Source organism: Salvelinus sp. IW2-2015, linkage group LG1 (assembly GCF_002910315.2).
Source record: "Salvelinus sp. IW2-2015 linkage group LG1, ASM291031v2, whole genome shotgun sequence".
Lineage (NCBI taxonomy): Eukaryota > Metazoa > Chordata > Actinopteri > Salmoniformes > Salmonidae > Salvelinus > Salvelinus sp. IW2-2015.
The window spans coordinates 45,223,625-45,234,367 of NC_036838.1; the positions used below are offsets into that span (position 1 = coordinate 45,223,625).

Sequence of the window (10,743 nt, forward strand, 5' to 3'; positions counted from 1 at the left end):
ATCTTGGCCATGTTCTGTTATAATCTCCATCCGGCACAGCCAGAAGAGGACTGGCCACCCCTCATAGCCTGGTTCCTCTCTAGGTTTCTTCCTAAGTTTTGGCCTTTCTAGGGAGTTTTTCCTAGCCACCGTGCTTCTACACCTGCATTGCTTGCTGTTTGGGGTTTTAGGCTGGGTTTCTGTACAGCACTTCGAGATATTAGCTGATGTACGAAGGGCTATATAAAATAAACTTGATTTGATTTAACGGATAGGGAACATTTTTTTATTAGCTACAGAAGAATGGAATTACTTTTTCAATGCTCGTTTAGGATAATATAGGCCTAGTTATCAAGTTTAACATTGGATTTATTAACTACAAAAAAGGTAAGACGTGTTTTTAATTCTGATGCTGCTCTGCACACACAAGCCTGTTCACTTACTAGCTCAAGCTTCATAAAAGCCGCTCCTACTAGGTATAATTCTGTGGATCGAATTCAGATAATGCATGTCATAACAAGATGCCCACCGATTCAAGCCTGCTCCTCAACCCTCTCTCGCTCTCTCCCCACCCGTAAAATTTCAGTCACATCTTGTGCCATAGGCAACACTTGTCTGTCCATTACTCATGTAAACAACTAGCTTACCTGATCTATCCACACTGATTGGGGAAGTAATTAAATGAGCTCAGTGTAAAAAACTTGACTTCACAGGTTAAAAAAGGAACGATGTAAACCAGTACTTTTTTGGTTCAGAACTTTATTTTGTCTGAACAGTGGAACAGAACAACAAAATGTGTGGTTCGGTACAGAACGAAACGATTGGTAAATAATTTCGGTTCCAACCCCTGGTGTCAACTGTCTGCAGCCGAGGTTCCATCCTCACACACTCCCTCCCTCTCTTTTCCTCCCTCAATCTCTGCATCTCTCATCCCGTACTCCTTCTCTCCCACTTTCCTCTTTCCATTGCGCTTTCCCTTCCTTCCTTCCTTCCTCCCTCCCCACCCCCTTCCCAGTCTTTCTCTCTCTCAAAACAATTGTGGCTCAGTATAATCATCTGTCTCTTCAGAAAAAGGCTTTCATCCGTAAAAACAGACCAAACAGCAGCAACATGGACAATTTCGCCAACATGCAGGTTGACAAAGACTAGTGTTTACACTGGCGTTCTCCCTGCATCTCTCTCACTTAATCAAACAGCATGCCAGGGTGATCTGTCAGTGCAGTGTAACAAGAGCTCTTAGCCCCAAGAAAGACGCACACGCAAACGCACACACCGTTACAGCCTCTGACAGCTGAATTACTCTAGAATGCTTCAGGAGAATGTGAAATGCACGACTGCACTAGAAAGTTCCCTCCCATCCAAGAGAAGCAGCTCTGTCAACATTGCGGGGGTGATCAGACTAACTAGAACACTGGAAATGTAAAAACGCTGTGACGGTGATGTACTGAGATAGGCTTTCTTTTAGCAAAAGGTGTATACTGTACATTCCAATACAATAAACGTTTACATAACTGATGCAATGCACAAATATTCCTATGACGCAGGTTGATCCCAGCTGCTGAATTCTACAGTCTAGATCTGCCCAACCCTGTTCCTGGAGAGCTACCGTAACCCTCCTGTAGATTGCCGCCCCAACCCCAATTATAACCAACCAGCTAATTAGTACAACTAGTTGTTCTAGATTAGGGTTGAAAAGAAAACATACAGGCTCTCCAGAAACAGGGTTCTATCTTACCGTCTCCGGGAATGATCCTTAGCGTGACCGTGTTCCCGGCCTCCTTGATCAGGTTGACGATATCCGAGTGGGACTTGTTGGTGATGGAGCAGCCGTTGACGGCCAGGATACGGTCTCCCACCTTCAGCTTCCCACAGCGGTCCGCAGGGCTCCCCTCAATAATACGACCTATTTTGTGGGGCATGGCCACACATGCATTTCCAGCTTTTTGCGTTTGTGTGATTCATATTGTGTGTGATGTGACATTGTTGGTGGTGGGGGTATTGTTTGAAAAGAGAGAGAGAGAGAGAGAGAGAGAGAGAGAAGAAGAATAAAAAGGGACAGAGGAGGAAGAGGAGGAGAAGAGAGAGAAAGGAAGACAGAAGGTTAAGGGTTAATTCACCAAAGCCACCAAGCCAAGTGCCAACAGACTGTGCCTGGAAATCTGCCCGTGAGAAATGGAAAGCATTGATCAAGTGAGAGGGAATGTTGAAGGAAAAATGCCTTTACATAGTCTATATGTACTGCATTCAAATTAATTAGGACTCCATACTAAATACTCAAGGTGTCACTGACCATCTCTCTCTGTCAACAGTATGTACTAGCGCTGCTCCAAAGGACACGTTTTTCTATTTGCCTAAGTGAATCTCTCCTGACATCCCTTGTATAGCTGAAACCTAGTAATCAGGAAACTATGTCAACCTTCAGCTTTGATAAGACAGACACCTGCAGCTGCAGCCTAGATTACACACGTACAGACAACACAGACAACTTCTTCGCTAAGTACCCTCAGGTCCTCTCCTACCCACAATCCTCAGGCGGCACAAAGGCTTCTACCCTACTAGAGAATGCCTCTCATTCATTACAGAGAAATATAGCACATATCATTCCCTCTCCATCTCTATTCCTGTTCTTCATTCATGGAACTATAAAGATGAATCCGTCTGTTTCCTCCCTCTGCTGTCAGTAACTCCAGTCAAGAACAAATCTGTGGAGCTCAACTCATTGAGTTCTGTACCAACTAGAAGCTTTGTTGGTTTCACAGCAGAAGGATGTGTTTGTTTAACGAGCTAAGAGAGGATGGATAGATATATCTGTGTCAGAGTAATTGGGATCCATACAGATCAAATGTCATTTCTCTACACTATTGATCAATAACCAATGTGCTCCTCTTTGATATGAAGCCTGGAAGATAAACAAAATGGTACAAACTTGCCAACGCCTTCCACTTCAGTACAAGATGTGCTTTGCCTGATCGTTTCACGCCCAGCGAGTTAAGTTAAGCAGTGTTTCAGCACATCCAACCCAGAGAGACACGCTGAGGACTGGTCAGGTAGGTACAGAGTGGGCAGCGAGATCTCTCTGTAGCAGTTACAGGCAGAATACACCGCACAGCGAAAGACACCAGAGCAGACAATGGGGCATGCTGAGGGACAAGCAGAGCGGGAGGACTGTGGGAGAGGGTCTATCCATCTACAAATGATCCCACTTACAATATCACAACACTCTTCCCCTTATTAACTCATCATTATAACTGCTGCAATCAGCTCATCGGAGCCATTTAAGTAAGAGCATCTGAATTATACAGGATATTATGCAACATGCTCTTACTTGTGATCAATTATGAAAGATAGTATAAATATTACAGTTCTTTGGGCTGGGTTTCAGTGTCTCTGCTTGACAAAATGAAAGAAAATAGAAGAGGAACACCACTCGCTAGAAGATGGAAGAATGAGGATGAAAGCTACTCACCAGAAATATGGGCTATTAAGAAACTCATTTGCATAGAAGTAGGGGGACAGTAACCAGTAGTCAAAGAGTGATTAGTTACAAAAAAGATATGTTCTACTGTATATTGAGAGGAACCTTGTGTGTGCACAGTACATGCATATGTGCTACTGTACCTATATTTAAGTTCAGAAAGTTAGAGAAGACGGGTGTTACCAAAGGTGGTGCCAGACTCGGGTCGGGACACGGAGGAGACGATGACGAATCCAAAGCCCTCGTTCTCCCCGCGGTGGATCTCCACGTCGTAGGGCTGCAGGGTGGTGTTGACCACAGCACTGCCTGAGCCTCCGCCGCCCCCGCTGCCGATGCCGCTGGTGGAGCCGCTGCCGGAGCCGCTGCCAGAGCTGACCGTGTTGAGGGAGTTCTGACTGCCCTGGGGGGTCCGCTTCCCCTCAGTCAAGGAGGGGGCCTGGGTGCTGCTGTGGAGTGACGAGGCTGGGGACGGGGGCACCTCGCCCTCCCCTTTAGACACTGTGTTAGAAGAGGAGAGAAAAGATATTAACGGTGCCAGACTGACAAGAGGCAAACTATTACCAACACTTCACAGCAACAGCTCATAACACCAAATGAAACACAAAATGAAAGGTTTTCCTAATCAACATGGACAACGCTGCTTCTCTCTACCCACTAATGATCACACCGATAGAAGGAAGAAGGTCAACAGGGAGCATGCTGCTCTAACGGTCACGCTTTGATCTATTCCTCCCCAAAACATCTATAGATATGGCTTCCGGATTGCATCACAACAGAAGGTTCCCATCTTAATTCCTGGCATTGAAGCAGTGCTTCATACTGGGCATCGCCCCTCTGACAGACCACCGTGCCCTCTGTCTGGGCACTCTCATCAATGGCTGGTAGACAAGCTAGTGTGTGGAGGGCGCGGGGAAAGGTTGGAACCCTCTTCATCACGTTTATGGACCTTTATTCATCCTGCTGAAGGGCAGGCTGGGAGCGATGAGGGCCTCTGACAAACATTTTCCCACACACCCATGGACTGTTGAAGAGCAGCGGAGATGAACCTACAAATATCAGCCCTGTCCTCGGGCCCTTCCCTGTTCTGATGAAGACAAACGGAGCCAGGAGCAGTGAATGGCCTCAATGTTACAGCACAGACTGCTGTTGATGGTACTACTGCACAGACTGCTGCTAATCATTTGATGTACACAACATGCCTACCACTTAGAAGATGCAAAATATTTTTTACTGTGGAACAAACAAGAAATAAGACAAAAAAACTGAAAACTTGAACACGCAAAACTATTCCCCTCCCAAAGTCAATACTCTGTAGAGCCACCTTTTGCAGAAATTACAGTTGTACGTCTCTATAAGCTTGGCACATCTAGCCACTGTGATTTTTGCCAATTCTTCAAGGCAAAACTGCTCCAGCTGGTGTACAGCAGTCTTTAAGTCATACCACAGATTCTCAATTGGATTGAGGTCTGGGCTTTGACTAGGCCATTCCAATACATGTAAATGTTTCCCCTTAAACCACTCGAGTGTTGCTTTAGCAGTATGCTTAGGGTCATTGTCCTGCTGGAAGGTGAACCTCCGTCCCAGTCTCAAATCTCTGGAAGATTGAAACAGGTTTCCCTCAAGAATGTCCCTGTATTTAGCGCCATCCACCATTCCTTCAATTCTGACAATGCTGCCACCACCATGCTTCACTGTGGGGATGTTGTTCTCGGGGTGATGAGAGATGTTGGGTTTGCGCCAGACATAGCGTTTTCCACCAAACGTGTTTGATAATTTTTTTCTATAAGCAATGGATTTTTTCTGTCCACTCTTCCGTAAAGCCCAGTTCTGTGGAGTGTACGGCTTAAAGTGGTTCTATGGACAGATACTCCAATCTCCGCTGTGGAGCTTTGCCGCTCCTTCAGGGTTATCTTTGGTCTCTTTGTTGCCTCTGATTAATGCACTCCTTGCTGGGCCGTGAGTTTTGGTGGGCGGCCCTCTCTTGGCAGGTTTGTTGTGGTGCCATATTTTTAAATGTTTTAAATAATGGATTTAATGGTGCTCCGTGGGATGTTCAAAGTTTCAGATATTTTTTTATAACCCAACCCTGATCTGTACTTCTCCACAGCTTTGTCCCTGACCTGTTTGGAGACCTCCTTGGTCTTCATGGTGCCGCTTGTTTGGTGGTGCCCCATTGCTTAGTGGTGTTGCAGACTCTGGGGCCTTTCAGAACAGGTGCACGTATACTGAGTTCATGTGACAGATCATGTGACACTTAAATAAAGTCCACCTGTGTGCAATCTAACTAATTATGTGACTTCTGAAGGTAATTGGTTGCACCAGATCTTATTTAGGGGCTTCATAGCAAAGGGGCTTTTCCGTTTTAATTTTTTTTAAATACGTTTTTTTTTTCATTTCCCCAATTTTGGACTATTTTGAGTATGTCCATTACATGAAATCCATATAAAATCTATTTCAATTACAGGTTGTAATGCAACAAAATAGGAAAAATGCCAAGGGGGATGAATACTTTTGCAAGGCACTGTACTACTGCAAAGGCTGCTGTTGATGGTACTACTGGACAGACTGCTGCTGCTGGTCCTACTGGACAGACTGCTGCTGCTGCTACTACTGGACAGACTGCTGCTACTACTGGACAGACTGTTGCTGATGGTACTACTGGACAGACTGCTGCTGATGGTACTACTGGACAGACTGTTGCTGATGGTAGTACTGCACAGACTGTTGCTGATGGTACAACTGGACATACTGCAGCTGATGGTACTACTGGACAGACTGCTGCTGATGGTACTACTGGACAGACTGCTGCTGATGAGTACCGATCACAGCAAGCATTCTGTCCAGAGTACATCAGCAAACAGTCTGTGCAGTAGTACCATCAGCAGCAGTCTGTCCAGTAGTCCATCAACAGCAGTCTGTCGTAGTACATCAAGCAGTCTGTCCAGTAGTACCATCAGCAGCAGTCTGTCCAGTAGTACCATCAGCGCAGTCTGTCCAGTATACCATCACAACAGTCTGTGCAGTACTACCATGCAGCAACAGTCGCAGTAGTAATTCACAGCAGTCTGTCCAGTAGTACCATCAGCAACAGTCTCCAGTAGTTAGCAGCAGTCTGCCCAGTATAGCACAGCAACATCTGTCCAGTAGGACCAGCAGCAGCAGTCTGTCCAGTATAACATCATCAACAGCAGCTTTGCATAGTACAGTGCCTTGCAAAAGTATTCATCCCCTGGCATTTTTCCTATTTTGTGCAATAACACTGTAATTGAAATAGATTTATATGATCCATGTAATGGACATACTCAAAATCTCCAAAATTGGGGAAATGAAAAAAAAAACGTATTTAAAAAAAATTAAAACGGAAAAGCCCTTTGCTATGAAGCCCCTAAATAAGATCTGGTGCAACAATTACCTTCAGAAGTCACAAATTAGTTAGATTGCACACAGTGTGACTTTATTTAAGTCAGCAATGATCTCACATGAACTCAGTATACGTGCCCCGTTCTGAAAGGCCCAGAGTCTGCAACACCACTAAGCAATGGGGCACCACCAAACAAGCGCACCATGAAGACCAAGGAGGTCTCCAACAGGTCAGGGACAAGATGTGGAAAATCCAGATCAGGTGTTGGTTATAAAAAAATATCTGGAAACTTGGAACATCCCACGGAGCACATTAAATCCATTATTTAAACACTTTAAAAATATGCACACACTAAAGCTCCAAAAGGCGCACACGCAAAACTAACCGGCCCAGCAAGAGTGCATTAATCAGGAGCAACAAAGAGACCAAAGATAACCGAGAAGGAGCAAAGCTCCACAGCGGAGATTGGAGTATCTGTCCATAGAACCACTTTAAGCCGTACACTCCACAGAATGGGCTTTAACGGAAGAGTACAGAAAAAAATCCTATTCTATAGAGAAAAAATATCAAACATCTTTGGTGAAAACGCTAGTGTCTGGCGCAAACCCACATCTCTCATCACCCGAAGACAACTCCCCACAGTGAAGCATGGTGGGTGCAGCATTGTCAGAATGAAGGAATGGTGGATGGCGCTAAATACAGGGACATTTTGAGGGAAACCTGTTTCAATCTTCCAGAGATTGAGACTGGGGAGGTTCACCTTCCAGGGACAATGACCCTAAGCATATGCTAAGACAACACTCGAGGTTAAGGGAACATTTACATGTATTGGAATGGCCTAGTCAAAGCCAGACTCAATCCAATTGAGAATCTGTGGTATGACTTAAAGACTGTGCTTGACACCAGCTGGAGCATTTTGCCTGAGAATGGCAAAAATTGCACAGGCTAATTCAAGCTTATGAGACGTACAACTGTAATTCTGCAAAAGGTGGCTCTACAGAGTATTGACTTTGGGAGGGGATAGTGCGTGTTCAGATTTTTCAGTTTTTTTGTCTATTTCTTGTTTGTTCCACAGTAAAAAATAATTTGCATCTTCTAAGTGGAGCATGTTGTGTACATCAAATGATAGCAGCAGTCTGTGCAGTGTGTACCATCAACAGCAGTCGGTGCTGTAACATTGAGGCCATTCACTGCTCCTGGCTCCGTTTGTCTCCATCAGAACAGGGAAGGGCCCGAGGACAGGGCATGATATTGATTCTTCTCCGCTGCTCTTCACAGTCATGGGTGTGTGGAAAATTTGTCAGAGGCCCTCACGCTCCCAGCCTGCCCTTCAGCAGGATGAATAAAGGCCATAAACGTGAGAAGAGGTTCAACAACTTCCCGCGCCCTCCACACACTAGCTTGTCTACCAGCCATTGGATGAGAGTGCCCAGACAGAGAGGCACGGTGGTCTGTCAGAGGGGATGCCCAGTATAAGCACTGCTTCAATGCCAGGAATTAAGATGGGAACCTTCTGTTGTGATGCAATCCGGAAGCCATATCTATAGATGTTTGGGGAGGAATAGATCAAAGCGTGACCGTGAAGCAGCATGCTCCCTGTTGACCTTCTTCCTTCTATCGGTGGATCATTAGTGGAGTAGGAGAAGCAGCGTTGTCCATGTTGATTAGGAAAACCTTTCATTTTGTGTTTCATTTGTGTTATGAGCTGTTGCTGAAGTGTTGTAATAGTTTGCCTTTGTCAGTCTGGCACGTTAATATCTTTTCTCTCCTTCTAACACAGTGCTAAGGGGAGGGCGAGGTGCCCCCGTCCCCAGCCTCGTCATCCACAGCCACCCAGGCCCCTCCTTGACTGAGGGAAGCGGACCCCCAGGGCAGTCAGAAACTCCTCAACACGTCGTACTCTGGCAGCGGCTCGGCAGCGGCTCCACAAGCGGCACGCAGCGGGGGCGGCGGAGGCTCAGCAGTGCTGTGGTCAACACCACCCTGCAGCCCTACGCCGTGGAGATCCACCGCGGGAGAACGAGGCTTTGGATTCGTCATCGTCCCTCCGTGTCCCGACCGAGTCTGGCACCACCTTGGTAAGACCCCCATGCTCATCTCACCTTACTATACTTAAAATATAGTACACACAGCATGCACTATATAGCACACACACACACACACACACACACACACACCACACACACACACACACACACACACACAACACACTCAACCTTCTTCTCAATATACAGTAGAAATATTTTTCTTTAGTAACTAATCGCTGTGACATTGGGTACTGTCCTTCTATGCAATGAGTTTCGAATAGTGCATATTTCTGGCACTACTTGGTGAATAGCTTCATCCTCATATCTATTTTCTAGTGAGTGGTGACCTCTTCTATTTTCTTTCATTCTGTCAAGCAAAGACACGTAACCAGCCAAAGAGCTGTAATATTATACTGTCTTCTAATTGATCACAAGTGAAGCTGTTGTATAATTCAGATGTGGTCTGAAAAACAATGAATGAATAAATAAGACTATGCTTGACAGGTTATACATAATGCAGGGAGACGGGGAGTTCTTCTCCCCGTCCCTGCTTAAATTCCCTCTTCAATTGTGCATAAGATCTTTTTTTAATTCTCTGTAAATGGTTAAACATCGGAAGTATGTGAAAATGTAAGCACAGTTAAATGTTGATTTTAGTTTACATAATAGATTATTTCTACTTTGCACTAATTCCTGTACGTGGACGATTTTACAACATTACACAACCACGTTTTGACACCTGATGGAGGGGATTGCACATCTTTTTTTACCTCAGATTAGGATGTTAGTATAAACGTTAAATTAATCGCAAGACATAAAAACGATGGCTTTAACACAGATCAATATCATTCGTCATGTACCATTGATTTGTTCATAGCGCTGGCATTTTCTACTGTCCATTTTCAAACTCAATGCAGGAAAATCAGTTCTTCTGAAAAAGTAATTTGCTGGCCGGTCACAATCTACGCCTGCATAGCAGTTGGTTGACGAACTGTTATAAACTAAATCAACACTCCACATAACAGGCACATCCCTTGTCACTGTGTGAATAATGGTGGGTCGTGATTGCGTTGAAGTTAAATAACAAAGATCTGATTTGTTTCCTTCCCATATTTGACAGCCTCACAACTTCCATCGACATTCTAGAATTTAGATGACTGTTCTCAAAATCTCTTCTAACCAGTGATATAAAAGTATCTCAGATCATGTGGCTTTGAATAGGTTAGTTTTAAATGGTGTATACACACAGTTTGCCCCTCTATTGATTTCAAATTTATATCAATGAGGATTAACAAAATAGTTTTCGCGTTATCTTTCCGTTGGTGACCCACTGAAACAAAATGACAAAATCCAAAATGTACTGCTGTCTTCTACAAATTTTCCTCTAACCGATATACATATTATTCTCAGTATTCGTGTTTGTTAACAGGAGTGTAACTCGACCCATCTCTCATTCTATTGGTTTCAACGGATATCAATATGAGTGATTGACAAATAGTGTTGCGTTCTCTTTCCGTTTGGCCACACCCCCATATGAACATGCCAAAATAGCACATATTACTTGTATTCTTTTTAAGATCACACTAAAACTGCATTTGCACTAAAGCCATGTTCTGGTACAGTTACAATTATCACGCATATTGCTTATGGGAAATTGTTGAACGCCAAAACACAGAAACTGGAAATATTGTACATCATCGTTAGAATTCCATCGAATGGTTGTATCAGCAGTTATTCCCTATAGAGATATATGTTAACAATATTTTCTGTTTTATTATTCAGATACCAGAAATCATGAAAACGGGGCTGACTTGGATTAGTTATTAAGGGGAAGATATTGTAATATGTAGATGGATAACCCTTCCCACTGTCCTACAGCCTTTTTGTCCTCTGCATGCCCT

At 44.3% G+C, this 10,743-nt stretch overlaps 1 protein-coding gene across 12 annotated transcripts in view; it reads right to left on the reverse strand.

The window, feature by feature from the left end:
- The window catches only part of LOC111968415 (membrane-associated guanylate kinase, WW and PDZ domain-containing protein 1), a 189,091-nt gene that overhangs the window by 20,928 nt on the left and 157,420 nt on the right, over window positions 1-10,743 (reverse strand). For 10 of the 12 annotated variants that reach the window (XM_070445184.1, XM_070445176.1, XM_070445177.1 and 7 more), the window contains one exon: window positions 3,638-3,952. In XM_070445184.1, the coding sequence (XP_070301285.1) occupies window positions 3,638-3,952 (315 nt within the window). Of the gene's footprint in view, window positions 1-978; window positions 1,919-3,637; window positions 3,953-10,743 lie in introns of those variants that run through there. The other 2 variants (XM_023994016.2, XM_023994008.2) reach the window with 2 other exon arrangements.